Consider the following 25,000-nt stretch of genomic DNA (forward strand, 5'->3'; position numbering starts at 1 on the left):
CTGCCAAGCACTCTGGTTAAAATATCTATCAATATCCTCCAGGTGCCTTTCGTATTTCATATATTTGATACAGGACAATAGTTTAGACAATTTTGTTCGAACATCTACATACATCTAATGGTAAACCTATAAGTAGAAAAAACTGGTTTCTCACAATGGAAACTTCTTCAGCAATTGGTTTTTATTTTTAACTCCGACTCGCATCGCCGTCACAATAATTCAACCTTCCGACAGCTCTCCTTTTTCCGCCGCGATATTCAGTCTTTTTTCCTCCTAACTTGCTATTTGAATAACCACTGCTCTCTTCGCATATATTTTCCAACTGCTATCTCTGATAATTTTGGCTTGCGCTTTATCAGTTCTTTGTTAACAATCGTTCTGTGATTGTTATTGTAAATCAGCCATGTGCATATGTTAAAAACTCCAATGGTGATATAAACCCTTATGTTGCACTCAAAATTTAGATGCAAAAAATACAATTTTTCATCTTTCAAGTCTACATTAATCTGTACCCATCATCATCACAACCTACAGCCCAAAGTAATATGAATATTCCCTCGCTTTATACAAAACTTGACTAACATATGCCCAAACAATCTTGATTAATCTTTGTGCTATAAAACTTTCTGTAATTTCCAACGTGCCATTTAATTAAAGTGGCTTTTCAGTACTCTGATACAGTTGCGGAATTTGTCCTGCTATAACATCCTTCTGTTATGAAACACTCGCAGCTTATTGTCCAAGTTATTCCAAGTTTACCCCGTTTCAGTATCAATCTGAACCTAACTGTTTATATAAACCAACCGCTTTTCCTCTTTTTCCTTAGCTAGAGCTGCCCGAGTTCACTTAACCTTCGACTTCATATTCCCGCCAACGCAATTGCGTCAGAAAATATCAGGTAACTGAGATTCTCTTATATTCTTTTTCATCTGCAAAGTGCGCCATAATCCCTTTTTACTCCTTTCAACATCAAGCTGATTAACAGTGCTATGAATACTGGTATAACAGACTCCCGCATCAAAAAAGATTATAACTGATTGGACATTCATTCGCAAAAGTTAGTTTCATAAAAAATGACTGAATTGCATGATATAATTCTAATGCCATGCATTTTTCTTTCTTTCTACGAGCAATTGCATCAACCAGAAACACGTTTTCATAATAATTTTCATCATATACTCTTTTCACCTGACTCGTACATTTAACATAAAAGTGTATTTAATAACAAAATTTTCATATCTCGCCAAGCCTGAATCCCCCTTTGATTTTTGCCTGCAGTATTTTCCACTTCCCTTCATATACTCCCCAGTGTATAGATCTTAATTTCACAATGCAAGTGAATGTTCATTCACCATATGATGAATGAGGAAGGGATTGGATGGGGTAACATGAAAGTAAAAAAAAAAAAAAATCACTAATATTTTTTTTTACGTTATCGGGAGGTTATTGTTTCCAAGTCAGTAATTTCTGAATACCAGCGAATACATAGTATACAACCCCAGCAAGAATGATTACGAATTTAGTTATGTTTATTTCGAAGAACCCTTATTTTCAATTGCTGTTATGCTTGTGAGGTGAAGCATGACTTTTTAATTATGAAAGGGTACTTTATAATTTTTTTTTTTATTGTGAAGGGTTTATTTAATTTCAATCGATTAAAAATTGGTTTCTGGGAACTACAGTATTTGTATATTTCGCCTATTCTTACAGGCAATTAAGCATTAAAAAAATTGTAGAAAAACTCCTAATTTTCTACATTTTACACACTGAATGGCTTATTCTCTCTCTCTCATCTTAATGCATTTGAAAAGTCAAAGTTCAAAGCTTTTGCTATATTATCCCTACGAACTTCCACGACATTCTGCACTCTAAAATGACCAGAATTTCCAAGGGGACATCACCCATTTCTATATCTCGTAACAGAGGCTAAACTGCTTTTAGGAAAATATTTAATCATTGCGCCAAGCGAAAGCCAAGTATACTTATATTGCCAAACAAACTAAACAGGCCTGGATACAGCCGATATTTTTCCTTCTTTGAAAACAAAGACTAATGCATATCACGGAGCTGGGAGAGACTACTGAGAGCTCTTCAACTACGCTAAAGTTATGGAAATTGAAATGATAACGCTTACCTGACAGAAGAGATTGGATGGGCAAAGATTTGAAGAGCGCGGCGGAGTACCTATCCAAACGATTCCAATTTTTTTTTTTCTCAAGAGAGATTGAATAACAGCCTTTTCAGCCCTCTCAGATATTAGAACGTTACTCCCACCAATATTATTCACTACAAAACTAAAGCTGAAATAGTGTCTCAAATCTCGAAGGATGATTACAGATGGTTATAAGTAAATCTGGCCTTAGATAATCTCAAAGAATAATAATTCCGGTCCCATATTTTGTATTCTGGAACTGTTGTTTATCCCATAAAATATATGAAAGCTGATTTCTAAAACCTTAATTCTTCAGCGGGGCAAGCTACCTCTTCCTTCCATGTTACGACCCACTTTCTTTCCCTTTCCTCTTTTCCTTTTTCGACTTGGGTCTGGAATGGATAAGGAGCGTTAACATTTCCTCATACCCACTTTTTCCTCCCTATACAACATATATATATATATATATATATATATATATATATATATATATTCTCCCCTATGGGATATATATATATATATAGGTCCATAATATCGTTGCCATGATGTGAATAGGATACAAAGAGTTTTAACGATTAATTCCTTTGCCATACTCTTTTCATCATTCTGCAGCAAGAATTTTTCCTTCATATTCTTCGACATTCCCCTTTCATCTTCCACGTAAGTATATTCAGCTTTCATTCTTCTGAACTAATGTCTTCTACCATTGTCCAGTTATCATCACTCAAAGCATTTTTATGTTACTGTGATTGGTGGTATTGCAATAATGTTCGTCTCTTCATAAGTAAAAGCTGATGTCTTATCTCCTGTAAAATGAAGTTCAATTTATACCTCTTCCTATTCCCATAATACTGTTTTCTCTCAGCCGTTCATTGTTTATATAGTTCAGTCACACTGAAGATAATCAATGTTTCCTAAATCCGTGTTTATAGAAAGTGTATTTCCAAAACAGAGTCTGGATCAAGAAAATCCCATTCTACTAATTGTGATTCTTTCTGAATAAAAGAACACCAAACTAAACCGATAACCCTGTCGCCTACAATAGTAAAGAACAAAAAAATTATATTGATGTAATTAATGTTTTTGTTTTTTTTACTCTTCGAATCATAGTCAATTACGACCAATTACCTGAAGAAAAAATCAGAGTTTAAAATCAAAGGCTTAAACATCTGGATGGCGAGGCTTTTAAGGCTTCAAAGAGTGGCCTATCATATCAAGTTTCGGCGATTACTTTTAGTTCGCCAAATTAATGCAATGATTTTGTTTAATCTCAATGAAAATTAATTATAAGCATAATTTCTAGGAGAATAAAAATGGTGTACTGTCACCTCAATCACAATACATAATGCATAACACATAATTAAAAACGGGCAGTACTGATTTCCTAAGGACAATAAAACGGCATCATAAAACTCCACTCAGTCTGAAATCTGATTCAAACGGCAAATCCATTTAAAGATATAATAGCGCAGAAAAAAACTCCCTCGCTTCAAATGAAGTTTACCCAACTCCAGTATTTTTTTTTATTACGGAAACTGACCTCAAAATGTTAAACTTTTCTGACGCCATCAAACAGGTTTCAAATCAAAGTAAGGTTGAGCATCACTTTGCTTAAATGATTCGAAGTAGTTTATGACGTACTTCGATGAAGGTTAAACGAACTGTCTAAACTTTTGCGACGAGAAAATTATATATATAAATGAAAAAACTAATAACCAGAACAGAAATTAAATAATATTTTTCTCTATTGATGCAAAACCTTTCAAGTGCAGGTGATAATGATGATAGGGAAAAAGTATATTATAACAAGATAGCTCTCTTCAATATTATTTTCGTTCACGGATTAAAGAAAACAGAATTACAGCTATAAAACTGATGATGATAATAATAATGAGAGAGAGAGAGAGAGAGAGAGAGAGAGAGAGAGAGAGAGAGAGAGAGAGAGATGAGATGATGATAATCAGAGAGAGAGAGATGCATTATTTCTTTATGATGATGATGATAATCAGAGAGAGAGAGAGAGAGAGAGAGAGAGATGCATTGTTTCTTTATGATGATGATGATAATCAGAGAGAGAGAGAGAGAGAGAGAGAGAGAGAGAGAGAGAGAGAGAGAGAGAGAGAGATGTAGTGTTTCTTTATGATAACGAGAGAGAGAGAGAGAGAGAGAGAGAGAGATATGCATTGTTTCTTTATGATGATGATGAAAATCAGAGAGAGAGAGAGAGAGAGAGAGAGAGAGAGAGAGAGAGAGAGAGAGAGAGAGAGAGAGAGAGGTGCAATGTTTCTTTATGAGGATAATGATAATGATAATGAGAGAGAGAGAGAGAGAGAGAGAGAGAGAGAGAGAGAGAGAGAGAGAGAGAGAGAGAGAGGTGCAATGTTTCTTTATGATGATGATGATGATGATGATGATGATGATGATGAGAGAGAGAGAGAGAGAGAGAGAGACCTTACCTTACAGACCTTACAGTCTTTATGTTGCCCCAGGTCCCCAGTGTGAGGCACCTCTGATGTCTACCATGAATTGCTAATGCATCTTCCAGTCTTGGATGGTCTGGGATGCATCTTATATATTTGTCGAGCTTTATTCTTAAACACATCTACGCTCACTCCTGATAAGTTTCTCAGATGAGCTGGTAGCACATTGAATGGACGCTGCATTATCGATGCTGGTGCGCGGTGGATTAATGTCCTGTGTGCTTTCCTTAGTTTTCCTGGTATCGTTTTGGGCACTATTAATCTACCTCTGCTTGTTCTTTCTGATATTTTTAGCTCCATGATGTTTTCAGTAATTCCTTCTATCTGTTTCCATGCCTGGATAATCATGTGTATATAAATTTAAGAATTGTAGTCTTTCCCAGAACTTCTTCTATTCTAGCTGTAAAGGACCTTTGTACACTCTCTATTTGTGCAATATCCTTTTGGTAGTGTGGGTACCATATTATATTACAATATTCAAGTGGACTACGTACGTACGTTTTATAAAGCATAATCATGGTTCGGCTTTTCTTGTTTTGAAGTGCCGGAACAACATTCCCATTTTTGCTTTGCATTTTGCCAATAGATTGCTATTTGAGAACATATTCTATTCAACATCATACCTAGGTCTTTAACTGATTTGTGACTGTCAGAGGACCTTTATATGCATATAGCATTCCTTCTTTATCACCATAGTTTATTGATTCAAATTTATCAGAGTTAAATACCATCCTATTTATCTCTGCCCATTTATATATATTGTTTAGGTCTCTTTGTAGCGAGTTCCAATCTTCATCACAAGTAATCTCTCTACTTATTCTTGTGTCATCCGCGAAACTTCTCACTACCGAGTCCTCAACATTACTGTCTATGTCTGAATCATAATCACAAACAGCAATGCAGCTAACACCATTACCTTGTGGCACACCGGATATTACCGATCCGATTTCTCATCGTTAGCAATCACTATCTGTTTTCTGTTTTGCAAAAATTCTTTTATCCATCTTCCAACTTTATCCACAATGTTATGTTTCCTCATTTTTTTAATATATTATGGTCCACCTTGTCAAAAGCTTTTGCAAAATCTAGGTAAACCACATCTGTATCTTTTCGTTTATCATATTTTTTATATATGCTTTCGTAGTGAGCTAACAGTTGGGTCTGTGTACTTCTTCTGGGTACAAAACCATGTTGTCCTGTATTAAACAAACTATTTTTCATTAAATGTTTCATTATATTTTTTTTCATTACCCTTTCGTAAACTTTACTTTCATAATATGAGATGTCAGACTCACAGGCCTATAATTACTTGCCTCTAGTCTTGATCCACCTTTGAAAGCTGGGGTAATATACGCTAATTTATGCTCATCATAAATCTTTCCTGTCTCTATACTTTGTCTTAATAATATTGCTAGCGGCTTTGTGATTGAATGAACCACTTTCTTTAACAAAATTGCAGGAACACCATCAGGTCCTGCTGCTGATCCATTTTTAATCTCATTAATAGCCTGCAGTAATATCTATGTCCGATAGATATTCACTATTTTCATCTCTTATTTCTGTATCATTATCTTCATTATCAATTCTAGGTGTGAATTCACTCTTATATCTTTCTGCTAATATGTTACATATTTCCTTTTTTTCATTTGTTAATCGCCCTTCAATTCTTAGAGGGCCTATTTCTACTCTTATTTTATTAATCTTTTTTGCATATGAGTAAAAAATTTTGGGGTTTTGTTTGATATTTTGTTGGGTCTTTTCTTCAAGGTCTTGATTTTCTTTATCCTTTGACTGTATAATCTTTTGTTCCGCATTTTCTATCTTACTTTTTAGCTCCATCACTTTCCATGCATTCTTTTCTTTTGCAAGAGAGAGAGAGAGAAAGGTGCACTTTCTTTACGATGATGATGATGATGATGATGAGAGAGAGAGAGAGAGAGAGAGAGAGAGAGAGAGAGAGAGAGAGAGAGAGAGAGAGGGGTGCAATGTTTCTTTATGATGATGATGATGAGAGAGAGAGAGAGAGATGCATTGTTCCTTTATGATGATGATGAGAATCAGAGAGAGAGAGAGAGAGAGAGAGAGAGAGAGAGAGAGAGAGAGAGAGAGAGAGAGAGAGAGAGGTGCAATGTTTCATGATGATGATGAGAGAGAGAGAGAGAGAGAGAGAGAGAGAGAGAGAGAGAGAGAGATGCATTGTTTCTTTATGATGATGATGAAAATCAGAGGAGAGAGAGAGAGAGAGAGAGAGAGAGAGAGAGAGAGAGAGAGAGAGAGAGAGAGAGAGAGGTGCAATGTTTCTTTATGAGGATAATGATAATGAGAGAGAGAGAGAGAGAGAGAGAGAGAGAGAGAGAGAGAGAGAGAGAGAGAGGTGCAATGTTTCTTTATGATGATGATGATGAGAGAGAGAGAAAGAGAGAGAGAGAGAGATATTGTGGACAGAACTGACGACAAGGGCAAGACTGTTTCACTGACGACATACAATTTCCGCTTTCAAAGCCACGGTCGATGGAACTGATACGGGAATGTTTCTTCATTCCAACCGACAGAGTTACTTTAGTCAAAACTGAACAAATACATTTAAGAAATGAAAATACAGATACAATGACTAAAATTGAAAAATGGTGATGAAGCAGTATGAAAATGGTAGGAGTGAATATTGAGTTACATTATAATTCCAAACGTCTGTTTCCAATTACAGGAGCTTTCCGAAATAAATACGAGGCAAAATAATCCTACCAGCTTGTTTAGCAAACCAACACGAAACTCCGTCCTCCGATTCATTTCCCCGAATTTATCGCAAAAAATATTCTGCATCTGTAACAATGTCGCCATATGTACAACGCAGTAAACTCACTGAGAAAAACGAAATCTTCAATATTTTTAATCTATCCTACTGTATTTAAAACCAGACAATAATCTCTCATTGTTAGCATGTGCAAAAGAAAAAAAAGAAAAGTGAAAAATGCACCGAAGTTTCTTCTGCGCAACCCAGTTTTCTGTACAGCGTATAATGCTGTATGAAGCTCTCAGCCACGGGTCATGAAACTCAGCCGGCCGTGGTGACCTGTGCTGATGCGGTGCCAGACGTACGATCATGGCTAACTTTAACCTTAAATAGAATAAAAGCTACTGTGGCTAGACGGCTGCAATCTGGTATGTTTGATGATTGGAGGGTGGATGATCAACATACCAATGTACAGCCCTCAAGCCTCAGTATTTGTAAGATCTGGGGCGGACAGAAAAAGTGCGGACGGACAGGCAAAGCCATCTCAATATCTTTCTTTTACAGAAAAGTAAAATAGTAAAAGTATGTGGAATTATATTTAGGGATATTTCAAGAGTAAACAGCCAGTAAAAACGAACTCCAACCAAAGCGCCATTTTTAAACAGTGGTCTGAGCAAGGTCATAAATACTCCTTGATTGGGCAGTGATTATTTTTTCAATATTTAGTTTTAACTTTACCATAAAACATGACGTGATCGATAAACTATCAAAACCATTATCGAGAGGGAAAAGTAGGAAGTAAACAACTAAATTATAAAAATGCTTGTCGAAACATTTCGGGAAAAATACAAAAGAATTTCAGCTCGAAATTGAATTTCGGCTGCAATGGAAGACCATATTAGCCTGACAATTCTAGTTATATTAATATAACAAAATTTAGTTCCGCAGTTACATTTTGGTAAATATAATCAACTGGAATTGCCAGAATCAATGGACTGCTCTTCAAAGCTACGATGAAAATGATCATATCTGGGCCGATACCAAAATGGATTCGTAAAAGGGGAAAATTGTGTTTCGTGCGTCGGTTTCGTTAGATAAGTTGGCCCTCCGCCAGCACGGCCTCTTGACATCAGTCTGTCTCTTTCTTTCTCTTACGGACATATATATATATATATATATATATATATATATATATATATATATATATATATATATATATATATATATATATATATATATATATATATATAAAGTCAGAGCCGATGAAACACGGTTTTTTCGGCAATACCTTTTTATCAAAGCACCGGATGAAAGCAAAAGTTGGCAAGAGTATATTTTATAACCTACCTAATTTTTGCAGGTATTATTTAGTACCTGAGTTCAATAGTTCTGGTACTTATCAGAGTAAAAGTGTGTTTCCTATGCCAGAGCCACAAAAATCGCAGGTATTTTGAACACAATAATGACGTTAACCTATGACGTCATGAGGCTCCACCCACAGTGAAGAGAAGTTTACATATGGGGAAAACGTCTCTTCACTGTGGTTCTGCCCACTTGCTGATGACATGTTCACTAATTAATATCAGTACTCATCCTAGGTTTCACCGATATCAATGATGGCGAGCATTCTCAATCAAATTTTATTATCTTTATTATTATTTTGTGAAGGTTTCATCGCAACTTCCACAGCAGTTGTTGGGACTACGTTGTTAGCTTTGAATTCTTCCATTTTCTTGATATTCGTATTGTTTCTAAATTACAAATAATTGAATGTATGTAATTCATCCACATAACGAACCAGTCTATAGATCATTTGTTAGATCTACATCTATTCAGGGCGGGAATACAAAAAAGACCATCCATTTTGTTTTACCTCATGTTTCGACACTATAGCCTTCTGATTGCAGCAAGTCAGGGAGGTCACTGGAAGTAGAATTCAAATGGAAAGCAATGAGACCTCATTTCCGCAAATGTTAGAGGTGTAAAGGTCAACGCCATTGTTTTATTTCATTTAATGTAACCCACTGCTATTTTTCTTTGTTTTTTTATTTATATCATACAGCACCCTAAACAGCGCCCGTATGGCCTACTTAAAAGATAATGGTAGGAGTCAAGATTCTGAGGGCAAGCTATTAATTACCTACTTAATATCAATCAAATGTAACACGATTTATTTTGATATGCATGGAAAGGAAAATATATTGGAATCAGTTTGGGTGAGGAAGATATTGTTGTAATCATTGTGTTTTAATGTTCTAGATATACAAATAAAACGTCTCACTATACATAATTTATTTACAACTTGTTTTCATCGTCAATCTCGAGGAAGAGGTCGGGATTGTCTAACAACAGCTCATGCCCACGTTTCTGGGGTGGCCAAGTAACTATTGCCCACTATAGAAATAATTACGTATTCACGCTATTGTAAATCTTGCCACGGGTCTTCTCGCTTGTATACAAAGTGGCAAGCTGTAGCACAAATGCAGTCTTGCAACCACGGGGACAATTCCATATCCTGCTGGCCATTATCGAATTTGTTGAAGCCTAGACTGTAAGCATATCCATTCACCGCCTACCTGGTGGATGGGCGGAGCCTCATGACGTCATATTACGTTTACGTAACGAGTTGTTTTAGGATCCCTGTCTGTGATTTTCTCGGTTCCGGCATCGGCGACTTCATTTTGCTCTATAAATATCAAAACTATCGAACTTTGGTACTAAATAACACTTGCAAAAATTAGGTAGGGTTACAAAATATACACTTGCCAACTTTCACCTTTATCGGGTGCTTTGGTAAAAGTTGTTGCCGAAAAAAACCGTGTTTCATCGGATCTGAACCCCTTTAGTATATATATATATATATATATATATATATATATATATATATATATATATATATATATATATATATATATATATGTGATGTAGTAAGTATATTTATAACTATACATATATTTGTATATATACTTACGTCACAGGCATCTCGCCCTTCTGCGCCTGCGCAAAGAGCTGTAGAGGGCAACGAGTATCCGGGACCAAACTGATCCCTGAGAGCGTTTTGACAAGTGGGATTGCTCCACAGAGGAACGTTGATCTCCTTCAGCACTACGCTGTGTTCCGACGCTGTTGGAAGAATCGAAATACATTTGGTTACCAGGGATGTGCCTCTTGCATATAGAGGGTAAAAACCCATTGCCCTTTCAGATTAGGTAACAATCCATTGCCCTTTCAGATTAGGTAACAACACATTGCCCTTTCAGATTAGATAACAACCCATTGCCCTTCCAGAGCTGCAGGAACTGCCACGTGGAGTGCTGAGTTGAAAATCAAGGGAAGGAAAGAATTAACAAAAAATGTTCCATATTCAGCCATCTCCTTTCACACACAGGTAAACTGACGCCTTCCAAGGGGACTGAGTAACTCCTGACACAATATATGGAATTTGTTACTTAATCATACAGCTCTTTGAAAATTAAATATGCAAAACAGGTATTAGTGCCTGATTCGGTAAACCAACAACAAAATCCTGTCCTGACCTAAATCCAGATTTACTTTTCTTTGTATTTTAGCAGTTTTCTCATGAATCTTATAATGAAGGCGTAAGTTCATTAATTAGAAAAGAAGGGAGGGTTATCTTTGACCATATAAAAAAAACAAGAAGATGATCACTAATACTGAAGAATTCTATTCTTGTTTTCCCAACCATTAAATAATACGCCAAGGTAACGTCGGATCATATAACGTAAAGAGAGCAACTGCAAATTCCGAGAATTAATCTAAAAGTGAACAGAACACAAAGCGCATTAAAGGATCTTGTTTCCTCGAAATATGATATCAGGTTTTTAAAACATCAGCGCTAAGGATGATAAAACAACAGTATATTCTACATTTACGATTACAAAATGTCAAGAATATTTCAAAGACAAAATTCTCTTTGGGTGATAAGAGGTCAGTCCCACGCAAGTTATGGTAACTACATCGGTGAAAAAATTATTATTTAAAAAAAGGTAGTAATTTTTAATGCAACATTCAAACTTGTAATCGATGAAAAAATCAAGACTACGTTGTCGAAGCAATTGTGACAGGTGCTGGTTTACTCTTCCCGTTTTCTTTTTTTCATCCTTATGATAAAATAACAGCAGATACAGACTCTTCTTTCTCTTTTCAGAATCATCTGGAATATACTTTCACACCAAAGTAAAGGAAACTCAGTTAGGTTTCTCAAAGGATCTATTTATATAGTTCACATATTATAAGAACAATTGTAACGATCTAATTACTCGAGCGCATACTGACTATATATACATATCTCAATCATCCTTTGCTCTACTCTAAAAGTTAAATACCTTAAATTCGAACCCTAAAATTCATGAAAACTAGTATGTCTCCATGCAAGAAATTAAGTTACTACTCTTGTACTCAATTCAATAACTTCAAATGCTATAAAAATGCTTGAGAGTACAATACATTAGAAGTACAATACATTAGAAGTTAAAACACTGGTTCACGCTCTTAAACACCTTGACCTTCATTTTCATTAAGTGACAAGCTGGAGAAACCCTTGGAAGCGAGAATTAAATTTCCGTAACAATCTTGATCATAAGATCATCAAAAAAGAAAACGTTTCGACAAACGTACGATGAATAAATGATAATTACCTTCATCTTTTCTTCCCCATCCAGTGACGAAACACCTGGTTGTGGTGCCTTCCAGAAAATCGTTCTTTTTGGGCATACAGACAGCGTCGATGTTGGCCTTACGTCTGGCAGGCCTTTCGAGCTGCAACAAGGCGATGTCGTTCACCAGGGTGGCGTTGTCGAACTGCAAGTGAGGAGCAAAATATGAATAGAAAAGCTTTCATAATATTTTACGGAATTTTCTTATAAACGACAGTCAATTACATTGACAGAAAACAGCACCGATGATAATCTTTACCCATAAATATTATAATCCACACTCCCGATCTATATCTTGTAATTAAGCAATGTGATTGCTATAATTAAGTGAAATAATCACGTTAATTTCCCCGGAGAAAATGAGACAAGCAGGATAATGACACTTAATTATCTCCGAATGACACGCAAATACGCCACTGATACTTTGAGTGCGTGTGTGTGTGTGTGTGTGTGTGTGTGTGTGAGTGTGTGTGTGAGTGTGTGTGTGTGTGTGTGTGGGAGGCGACTGCGGGAAATCAAAGCTTCATAATATAAGTAACAGCAGATTTTTTTGACGTGAGAGAGACAAAGATCGAGCAATTACTTCGTATACACACACAAAATACACAAGACACACACACATATGTATATATTATGTATGTGTGCGTGTCTTGTGTGTTTGTGTCATTCTGTTGTCATATACCCAGAGTAATATCTAATAATAGTATACGAAAATGTACGAAATTATATTTTTCGAGATTTACAAATATCTCTCAAAGACTTCGCCAAGCTCCTGTGGTTGTTTGAAGTTTGGTTATTAGTCTTATATATTTCCTTATATCACTTTTAAACATTACTGTGCCAGGCTGGCCATGGAAAAACAGTGAGGGCAGCTCTCTTGCTTCTAAATGCAGATGTATGTGACAGAGAAAGAAATAATGAAATTAATGAAGTTTGTAAGTAGGAATGCCTGTGGAAATGTATCATGAAAAGGTGTCAATACATGATTAAAGCAGCTTACTGGATGTAGTAGTCTGAAGAAAATTTCTTATAAGCAAATCTGATCAGTTCCGGTTGACTCAAAAGTGAAAACAGTCTTAACTGGAGAGTGAGAGGTCAAACGGTTGCTGTGAATACATTATCATACTCATGAGGGACATGTAAACTCTAAGCATGGGATCACAAAGAGAATGTTTGCTGGTAAGGAGTAAAAACGGAGAGTGCTAGCATTGTGAACAAGAGGTTTAGTGAAGGAATAATGGATATTTTAAACGGAGTTATATGACAGTAGAGAAGATTTGGCATTGGTATACAAGAGAATGAAGAATGCAGTCGAGAATGTAAGTGAAAAAAAAGGTGGGATGCATTATAAAATTAATTAGTAAATCTGAGAAAGAACTTTATGGAGAACAAAGTAAATCTGAGAGAGAACTTTATGGAGAACAAAGTAAATCTGAGAAAGAACTTTATGGAGAACAGGGTAAATCTGAGAAAGAACTTTATGGAGAACAGGGTAAATCTGAGAAAGAACTTTATGGAGAACAGGGTAAATCTGAGAAAGAACTTTATGGAGAACAGGGTAAATCTGAGAAAGAACTTTATGGAGAACAGGGTAAATCTGAGAAAGAACCTTATGGAAAACAAAGTAAATCTGAGAAAGAACTTTATGGAGAACTAAGTAAATCTAAGAAAGGAACAAAGTAAATCTGAGAGAACTTTATGGAGAACTAAGTAAATCTAAGAGAGGAACAAAGTAAATCTGAGAGAACTTTATGGAGAACAAAGTAAATCTGAGAAAGAACTTTATGGAGAACAAAGTAACTCTGAGAGAGAATTTTATGGAGAACAAAGTATCTGAGAGAGAACTTTATGGTGAACAAAGTAAATCTGAGAGAACTTTATAAAGAACAAAGTACATCTGAGACAGACCTTTATGGAGAACAAAATATTACTGAAGGAAAGCATATGCAGAGAAAACGTTGACTAGCAAAGGGATCTTACAAAAAAAGATACAAGTGGAAGGATACTGTCTGAATAGGTTCGAATCCCAATCAGGGAAGGTACACTTATGTAGAATTCCTCTTTAGTGTACGTTATTTCAAAGATGGAGTGAATTCAATATTAACTGCCTATTTGTGAACTGATATATATATATATATATATATATATATATATATATATATATATATATATATATATATATATATATATATATATATATGTATATATATAAGTTTACAGGTTAATACGTTCTTTTATTAAGAGAAGACGAAAAAACTGTAATCATTACTACGCTTAAATACTAAAACATTTCAGGGATGAAATAGCACACAATTTCAGATAGTGCACTTTTTCCAAATTCCATTATATTAATCTGCATCCATCATTCAATTAAAAAATCCTCTCGTATACCTTATTCAAATATTAAAATCCAATTATTCTCTTCATGCTGATAGGTTTCTATGATACCGAGTATAGATTCTTAGACCATTTTTCCCCAAGCTGCAACGGAAAAGGAATTTAATTTGGCAAATGCCTCAAATTTGCATAAGCAAATGGAGAAAGAAGGAAAACTGCGAGGGAAAAATCCTATCTATTTTTTGCAAACGCATCTTGCACAGAATTTGAAGGTTTAAATAGAATTCTGTATCAAAGCACTGAACTAATTACTTCCGCCATTAAAAGTAATAATTATGTGTAATACAGTACTCCAGTTATTAAAATGAAGGGGAACATGATCGGATAATGATGTTCTGCCCAGAAGTTTCACAATTAAAATTACAAGGCATCTGATCCTCCAGCGTAAGATGTTAGTTTCCTAATAATCTATTTTTGTACTGTGTAATGAAGTTTAGCCTCATAATCAATAGGATGGAACAGCAACAGTTGTCAAACAAAGCAAAAGGGTGACATTCTATCTATGGCTGGAAACTACGACAGTGGCATTATATAACTACGTTGTCAATGAGAACACAATGAATTAAAATAAAAAAAGGACACTCTTCCTCATCATCGCCTCCAACTCAAAAGGGGCCTATTTGAAATTCCACAACTCAGGTCTCGCCTGTATTTTCACTTTCATAAATCTCCACTCATCTCAAGCCTCTCGTCTCATGATTCTTATTAAAGCACGCCTGGGTCTTCCAGCTCTTCCGGTGCTCACAGGAACCCAGCAAACACTACCTCGTCTAAATCTCCTTGGGGAAGATTTGGGTACTTCTGTCATTTCCTTCATGGTGTCATTTCTTACTCTATCCTCCCATTTGCCTCCTAATATCCTTTTCAAAGCTTTATTCTCATATCGACAAAATGTTTCCGATGTAGTTTCCTGTCATACCATGATTCATGTCCTTACAGCAATACAAATCGTATAAGATTAATGTATAGATCTTACTTCCACATATAATATCAATCTATCTGATTTCCAAACCTTCATCAGTCTGCCCACTGTTTGATTGACTTTCTCCGTCTTTCACTAAAGTCCAACCCATTACCCCCTTCCTCCGTCAAGTTACTTCTCTATGCCTATTCCCTACTCATTACTTCTATTTTCCTCAGATTTCCTCGAGTTCCAGCTATCTATATTTATGAAGCATTCTGTTAGGCAAGCCTTGTAAATCTCGGATGTCTTGCGCAATGTGAATACATTCTAAATCTTCTCTTCAAACCTATGAGAAGGGCAAACAGGAAATCAACAGCTTTATAAGCTGGTGAGTTTGCCATCAAATTTCAAAGTCCTTATTGACCACGTAGTTATATAATGCCACTGTCGTAGTTTCCAACCATAGATAGAATGCCACCCTTTTGCTTTGTTTGGCAACTGTTTCTATTCCGTCCTATTGATTATGAGGCTAAAATTCATTACACAGTACAAAAACAGATTATTAGGAAACTAACATCTTACGCTGGAGGATCAGATGCCTTTTAATTCGTGGTACGTGAATCTGGTAGTTTAAAAATATGTTACTTCCAGAATGCAGATCTTAACTAAATAATAAGCAGGCATATTAACCCGCAAACGTTAACACTACCACTAAATTATACACTCAATATGCGAGGCTCTATGTAAAACTCTTTAGTCTTTGAGACCTGGCGTTAAATGAAGTTAATCAGGCAAACAAAAGTGGCCCAACTCATGAAAGGAAATTTATTTTTAGCTCGAAACTAACATAGGCTACTGAAAATTAATTAGGAAAAATCACCTCATATCATTATCACACATTCTAACAAATTAAATGGCAGCATTTTAGCTTTTACATTCAAACATCTTAATAAGAATAACTTCTCCTCATTTGTTCGCGCTCACACTAATTATGATTGATTGATTCAACGCCTCAAAAATGACGTACAATACAAGGCAAGCAAGCAAGCAATCAATGCGCATACATAACGCACATTCGAGAATACTAAGAGAGGTTTGGACTGACTACATATCGTCAAAGGTATAAACTTATGAGATGAAATTGCTTCTTATCACAGCTGAACCTAAGACTTCAATCGAAAATTAATTTTATAAGTGTATTAAAGGGGTAAACGAAATTCCCATCTTTCTTTTAGAAAAGCTTTAAATTACCTTGTGACTTCAGTTGGGTGAGAGAGAGAGAGAGAGAGAGAGAGAGAGAGAGAGAGAGAGAGAGAGAGGATGTTGGGGGATTGGGGATTGTACTAATGATGAGCCTCCTGGTATATAAATCTGGCAGTGCGCTTGTGTGTGAAAGCTTTCTGCACAGTGGATTCAGCAGTTACACACACACACACACATATGTAATATATATATATATATATATATATATATATATATATATATATATATATATATATATATATATATATATATACACAGTATATCATATACACACAGTATGTCATATAAATGTATGTGTTTAAATGTATATATATATATATATATATATATATATATATATATATATATATATATATATATATATATATATATATTCATATATACAAACACTGCATGTATGTAAGATAAAAGGTTTTGTAGATCACCTTTCAATCAATCTATCAAGAAAAAAAAAGTTGCAAGGCCAAGAGAATGCCACCGCCATTTTTATAAAATATTAATAAACACGGGACGTCGATCAAATTTGAAATTAATCCGATCAGGGAAGCCTGTGGTTTTCAGAAAAGCCGATTGGAATTCTGCCCGCCGTTGCAAAAGCTTTGCCGTCACAAAATTCAACAATCGTGACTTAGGAGGCTTAGATTGTTCCCTAAGCTCTGCTTGTATTCAGAAAGACAATTTCAATATCTTAAGTTACATTTTAATGTAAACTTGCATGACGAAAGAAAATCTGAATGTGAAGAAAAATGCGATCCAGGAAAGAAAATTTTATTACTTAAAAAAGATCTAAACGTAAATCACAAAATAAAGATTTAAATATGGGACTACTAAGGATACAAATTTTTTTTTAATGTAAACTTGCATTACGAAAGAAAATTTGAATATATAGAAAAATAAAAATTTGTATCGCATAAGAAACTTGAAAATTATTAGAAAAACTGTTAACTTGTATCCCTAAAAATAATATGAATACATGAAAAAATTTAAATGATTGGACACATTCATATCTGCACCACTAAAAGAAGTTTTACTGACTGAAAAAGTTCAAACACGCATCACTGAAGAAAATTAGGTTAAAAGAAAAATTACGTCGTATCTAAGAAGTAAGTTTAATCTTAAAAAACTGATAAAACTGTATACATAAAAGAAAATCTTAAGTCTGAACAGCTGAAAATGTGCATAACGGTACTCCGAAAGTAAAAAAAAAATAATTTAACAAAACAGTAAAAACTTCTATCGAGAAAAAAGTCTGAAAGTCTAATAAAAAAAAAAGTAAATGTGCTTCGCGGAAGAAATTTTTAGATAAGAAGAAAACTATAAACATGCATTACGAGAGTGAATTTGAAAATCTAAAAGCCACCACTGTACATCATGTTATAACTAAGTCGATCAAGGTTTTCATTACAATCTCTTTTCGTGGTTTTAAAAATACTATACCAACTCTAACTGAAAACCGAAGGCTTAAAATCACAACACTGCACTGAATAATAATCACTACAAAAAAGGGGATAGGGTAAAGTGAAACACAAAAAAATGCCCTTCACATGATCTTAACTATATGTTTAAAGAGAACGACGAAGTTTGGTTAATGAGTTCTACAGAGAGAGAGAGAGAGAGAGAGAGAGAGAGAGAGAGAGAGAGAGAGAGAGAGAGAGAGAACAGCAAGCAATAAAATTAAAAACGGAAAGACTTTAACATCAACAGTGAGATAGAGATAAAACATTCTGGACGGCACCATAAGTCACCTGACGAGTCTCGCTAAAATCTGATTTCGCCCGAAGTCAAAATCCACGCAGCTTTAGACAAAAGCCCTCAAGCAAAGCGTCGTTTTAGTTAGCGCCAAGGGTCCTCAGTTTTCATGATGGCTTGAGGCACCACGCCCACCTCCAAAATTCGAATAATTACGCTGTATTTTCTGATGTGCTTTTGCGCCACAGAACACTTTCAGAGGAATTATCGTCGAACTTACGAAAGATTATACCAAAAATGGAAGGGAAACTATTGGAAACTTTAAGGGAAGAAGTTCTTAAACTGAATTCATGATGCTTTAAGAAAGAGCAGACAGGTGATAAGTCCTTAGACAAATGAAAACATGGAGATGAAATTTATTTACAAACTGGACGTTTTTGACAAAAAGATTGAAAACCGTAGTCTGCCGATAACAAAAAAGCCGTAGTTTACTGCTGCCAAAGCTGCTAATATGAGAGAGAGAGAGAGAGAGAGAGAGAGAGAGAGAGAGAGAGAGAGAGAGAGAGAGAGAGAGATTATCATCATCACTCAAATGAAAATTGTGTATTCATTCAGTTTGGAACAAAATAGCCGATACCGGATTACCCAAGGCTAATCCATCTTGTTGGGGATAATACTCTTACTTAGATATGAAAAATGGGTTATTGCCAGTAAATTTTAAATCCAATAAACTTACAATTACAAATACCTGATGTCGCTTCTCCTGTACATTTGGTTTGTCACGATTTCTCTCTTCTTTCGTAAGAATACTTCTATTCAGGTTTTGTACATCAAAGCTAACCATAGAGTAGTACCCCCTAAGTTTAAAATGTTTCATAAAATCGAAAACTGTACATACTAGTCTAGTGTACTACATAGGAGATCATAAATTTTTCTAAGATGAAGTTTTGTACACTGACAGATGGCAAAACCGGAGGAAGTAACATCCTATATATTTATTTTCGATAAACCGCAGATGACACCCGGAGTGAAACCAGAAGCATAAAGATGTTTGGTCAGAATGACAGTAGGATATAAAAGGATTAAGGCAATGTGTCATATCTAAGCCTGATAAAGGGAAATAAAGTGTTGTCTTTTACCATATGAAAAGGAATAATGAATCAGAAAAATTAAGTTTGTTCTCAATGATAACACTCATTTTGAAAAATCTAAGAGATCCTATCAAAAACCATCTTTTTTTTTTTAATTAAAGTTAGCCTACTATTCTGCTATCTAGGAAAGTAAATAAATAACAGAAGACGCGTATAAATACTTGTATGCTTCATGTTACAAGGCTTCTGTCATATACTGTTAGCAGGGAGCCGATCAGCAAAATTTATGATCACTTATACAGAAGAATGAGCTACAAATGAATACTTTTTCCCAGTTACGTTTTTGGAATGAAGTTTCTACCCACGTCCTCCTTTAACCTCACTGCAATCCACCACATTCAGGTAGCTACCGGGTACATAATTCACTCCATCGGTCAGCAAGAAGTACTTTTTAGAGAGCAGGCCCACGGCACGCCCTTTCCCGTGGGATCGATGAGCAAGAACCACATACACACACACGTTTAATATATATACATACATACACACATTATATATATATATATATATATATATATATATATATATATATATATATATATATATATATATATATATATGTATATATATAATATATTTGTGTGTGTGATGTGTGTGTATTCGTTCTTGCCCTTATTGAAAGCAGCTCGTTTGCATTCGTATAAAAATTTTGTGCCCATTCGAATGGATTTCACATCATAGAACCTATTCGGGGGAGCACCGAACGTCTTCTTCTTCTTCTTCTGCAAACTTTACACCATGAAAAATAAAAAATGAAGCGTCCTTTCATTATAACGTATAAACTATTAAACTGATCCCCCTCTTTTCTAGGGGAAGTATCAGCGTATTAATGAACCCGTTCTAAAGTTGGTCTAAAAAACCCCACTCTATTGAGAAAATAAGGCAGAGAGAGAGAGAGAGAGAGAGAGAGAGAGAGAGAGAGAGAGAGAGAGAGAGAGAGAGAGAGAGAAATTACGGTCTTCGGGGTCATGGCGGTCTATATATAGAAATAATGAGTATCGCCTGAAAATGGTAGGGTTTAGGAACAATGAACTCAAGATAAAAAGAGAAATGTGAACGATAAGGCAAAGTTCAAGAACAAAGGATCCATTTCATTTATTTCTCAGTGAGATAAAATCATGCTCTACTTGTGGCCGACGTACACGTTCAAGGCATCAAAAACTTCACCATTTACCTTAACGATATTTCAGAGTAAATTCTGACTATATATTTCATAATAAGCATTATTTTGCTAATAAACTGTAAATCGAATCAAAGTCTGAATTGACAAACAAGCTGACAGAATGCACGGAATATACGAACACGCGTTTTCAATGTACATTATTCAGGTGAAATCTTTCTTTCATAAACTGTCGTACACTAGAGGAGCGAACGCAATCAAAGACAAACGTGTTCAGATAGTGCTAATCAATAACCAAATCTGAACGTAATCCATATCATTTCCTCTCTTGTAATCGACAAATATCATTTCAGCTCTGCAAAACCGAGTGAGAAATGATAATGATGATAATACTGATTTACTGGTATGCTTGAGATGAATCCCTGTTCGCTGTTATTGTTCTCAAGACTATTTCAACTCAAGAGTTTTTACAAATCTAAAAGAATTATAGTTAAGATAACATGCTGATTCCCCATAAGCTGTTCCATCAATAGTTTCTAACGTCAAAATGGAAAAGGCGTCTGCAGCAATGACGTTATGCAAATTATCCTCGTCAGTAACGAGCAATAGAGTAATTTTATTATATTTCATAGCGCAAAGTGCTTACAAACGATATTTATTGCCGTGAAAGTACACTAGATCTTACCGTCGTCTACAAAAATGATATCAAAAGGATATAACGTTCTGAAGCAGAGTTGAGAGAATAAACAACAGGAAAGGATGTGCATAATACTTCATCAGATTGACAAAAAGTGACTTTGGGAATCCTAACTTTCTCGAAGCATACATAACATGGCAAAGCAACTCAGTGTTCAATGTAACTCTTAACGTTTCATTAACCTCAAACTGCCTACGTTAAAAAGAACTTCAAGTTATTGCCTAAGGCTTTTTATTTACTGCGGATTAAGAAAGACAAATATCAGCAATTAATTCTGGTTCCCTGAGTTCTCGTGGCTTACAAAGAATTGTGGTTTGTTTACTTGGTAAATATAGTTGTGATATACTATCATTTAGATGTACAACCATGCTGATAGCCGGTTATCGTTATTAGATTTAATTGTTGTGCCAGCACGGGCTCTTGCTTTCAGGAGCAGCTTTTCAATGCAGAAGGGGCAAAAGATGTTGAGTCTATAGCAGACATTCAAGCTTGAAGTCTGGGTATCAGAGAAGAAAGCCAGCTGCTTGTACGACTAACGGAAAGAGAACATTATCAACGACAACATAGAGCCTCTGTCTGGCCCAGGCCAGGAGAAAGCAATAAAACTGAGAGGAACAAAGAGTGGGGCCCTGTTCTGTAAGGCCAAGGATTGGTCATCTGCCCAATACGACATCTGTTTTCTCAGAACAATACTGATTGTTATTAGCGTCAACGCCAGAACTCGGCATTAATGTTTTCACGCCCATCTCATTTCGTTCTTATTCGGATTGTGGCTACTTTGAATCAAATCTTTCCTCTTACTTCTATTTCATTGCAGCCGAACCTTTATAAAAAATTACAGTTTACATCAACTGTAAGTGACCATTTCAAAGATGTGTAAAATGGAAGCATTACCTCTGAGACGCCAGTTTACCAAAAGTCAATCAATCATTCGTATCTTACCTCTGGATGAATGACGATCCTACTGATGGGGAATTCCTCGTGGCGAAGGGGCTCAGCTGTCGTACTCACGTCGTACTCTCCGAGTCGTACCTTCAGGACCTCCTGAAGACGACTGGCGGAGTTCAAACTGTAAAGAGAACAGAGAAGAATCAAGTCATATAATAGATTACGTTTTGGTGAGATCAGAGCAAGATTAAATAACGTAAGGTTTGAAGGTATAATAAGAACAGGACAGGGTTAAGCAAGATAAGAATCGAATGTAAAAGATGAGAACAAGAGCAATATCAAGTCTGAAAACAATTCAAGTTATGATGAGAACAGATCGCGTGAAAAGAGTTGAAAGTATGATGAGAACAGAACAAGTTAAAAGAGTTGAAAGTATGATGAGAACAGAATAAGTTAAAAGAGTTGAAAGTATGATGAGAACAGAACAAGTTAAAAGAGTTGAAAGTATGATGAGAACAGAACAAGTTAAAAGAGTTGAAAGTATGATGAGAACAGAACAAGTTAAAAGAGTTGAAAGTATGATGAGAACAGAACAAGTTAAAAGAGTTGAAAGTATGATGAGAACAGAACAAGTTAAAAGAGTTGAAAGTATGATGAGAACAGATCAAGTTAAAAAAGTTGAAAGTATGATGAGAACAGATCAGTTTAGGAGAGATGAAAGTATGACGAGAACAGAACAAGATTAAATAAAATAAGAGTTAAAGCACTGACGAAAACTGGGCAAGATTAAGTAGTATAAGAGTTGTTAGAATGGAACGGAGCAAAATAAGTTAATATAATATGAGCTATGTTGACAAGAGAACGAGACTGAGTAAGAAAGGACGAGCTGTTATGAGGACTGAGCAAGATTTAGAAAAGTAAAGAGTTCAGCGTAAAAAGATGTATGAAGAAAAGAGTTCAAGGTACAAAAAGGACAATTTATTCAATAAATCAAAGTAGGTTTAACTGTTATTTGGGAGAGAATCTGATCATACTGAACAGTACTTATAAAAATGGTACGCTATCTCGTTGCAAGACTGGATACGCGTTAGCTCTTTTCGCGAAGGTTAAAGCTATGATAATGTCCCATTTGGAGATTAAATATGGCGAATCTATCGGGTACTTAACAAAGAAAGAAATTAATATACATGAATGCAAGTTAATACACGAGGCAATGAACCTAAACTGCCAATATTATGCACCCGTAAGTTTAAACACTATAAATTAACATCAAACGCAACTTGCAAAACTGCTTTTATATCTAAATATGCTTTCCAACTATACACTAAGAAAAACTAATCAAGAGCGTTCCTGGATTGACTAATCTTAAATAAACATCAGCTCAGACTCTCTCTCTCTCTCTCTCTCTCTCTCTCTCTCTCTCTCTCTCAGGGCTATTAATACTTGGTAATTGCTTGACCGTGTAATTGCTTCTCCACTGTCCACAATGGGTGGAGGTCATGAGACAACATCGCCTGGCGTGGATTTCGATTTAGTTTTAGTGACAATTAACTTGAGTATTCAGATTCCCTAGCCATAGTTCAAGTGGCCTTCCACCACCCTTCCCTAGCGACAACCTTCATGTTATCACCTATTAACTAAAACAGCGTAATTAGAAATTCCTTGCATTTTTAAACCAGGGTTTTAAATGGGCAAATTTCTCTAGTGAAAAGCTGAACAAACTGATTGAAATGGGCACACGACCTTGCAACAGTAATGTGACTGTCAAACAGCGAGCGCTATAACTGATAGCTTTATCAATTTACTTCCGGAAACTGGTGGCCTTTTCAATTACTTACACAAATTTGATGAGCCATCATAAGTGATATGGTCATTAAAATATTTCTGGCTCATGCCCTTCTTTTATTCAAGTCATTTTAAAATGTGATCGTCAGACCTCAACTTAAATCTTCACAGCGATATACTGCAGCATCCAGTATGAAATTAAGTCTAAAATGACCACACAAAGAAATTTTATTATCGCTTATATATGCAACTGCATTTATAGTTAAAGGAGCGCCGTAACTCCAACGTGAAGCGCTTAGCTCACATTTGCATGGTCCGTAGTTCGATTCCCAGACATCCACCAGTCAACCCAGCAATCAGCTTCAGTCAAGGAAAGGCTATGGGTCTAGCAACCTCATCCCTAGAAAATTTCTGAGAACTACATTGCTCAACACTTCTAGCAACACCCCTTCTTTCATAATGTGGGTTATTTTGAGATTTTAATGAAAGCCCTTTATTTTAGTGTGTCTTAAACAGTGTTTAGTTTTCAGTGATTTTACTTCCTAAGGAGCTGTTGTTATATTGGATTATTAGACATAAAAAATGAAGCTTCAGAAGTGTCGCGACACGTCGGCATTAATAATAAACTCTTGAAGGATCAGGATGCCTCTTCCTGCCATTTCCTTCGTGTTGCATATTTTGAGCTCCAGTTCGGGACTTACGTTTATGTACGTATGTATGTATGAATGAATGTACTGTAGGTATGTACGTATATATATAAATAAATAAATAAATAAATAAATATATATATATATATATATATATATATATATATATATATATATATTATATATGTATATATATATATATATATATATATATATATATATATATATATTATACTGTATATATATATATATATATATATATATATATATATATATATATATATACAGTATATTGGAGATAATAACACACAATCACGTGTGAAACAGAGATAAATTTCTGACTCCTATGAGGATCGAACCCAGGTTTTAGTTGGGAGCGGACTTGCCTATCAATTGAAAGACCTGGGTTCGATCCTGTTGGGA

At 35.3% G+C, this 25,000-nt stretch overlaps 1 protein-coding gene across 3 annotated transcripts in view; it reads right to left on the reverse strand.

Moving 5' to 3' along the window:
* LOC136843323 (chymotrypsin-like protease CTRL-1) overlaps nucleotides 1-25,000 on the reverse strand; it is a 451,535-nt gene that overhangs the window by 7,215 nt on the left and 419,320 nt on the right. For all 3 annotated transcript variants that reach the window (XM_067111598.1, XM_067111597.1, XM_067111599.1), the window contains exons 5-7: nucleotides 22,200-22,326; nucleotides 12,022-12,184; nucleotides 10,335-10,486 (exon numbers count right to left, since the gene is read on the reverse strand). In XM_067111598.1, the coding sequence (XP_066967699.1) occupies nucleotides 10,335-10,486; nucleotides 12,022-12,184; nucleotides 22,200-22,326 (442 nt within the window). The remainder of the gene's footprint in view (nucleotides 1-10,334; nucleotides 10,487-12,021; nucleotides 12,185-22,199; nucleotides 22,327-25,000) is intronic.

The sequence above is a fragment of the Macrobrachium rosenbergii genome, chromosome 11 (genome assembly GCF_040412425.1).
Source record: "Macrobrachium rosenbergii isolate ZJJX-2024 chromosome 11, ASM4041242v1, whole genome shotgun sequence".
Taxonomy (NCBI): Eukaryota; Metazoa; Arthropoda; class Malacostraca; order Decapoda; family Palaemonidae; genus Macrobrachium; species Macrobrachium rosenbergii.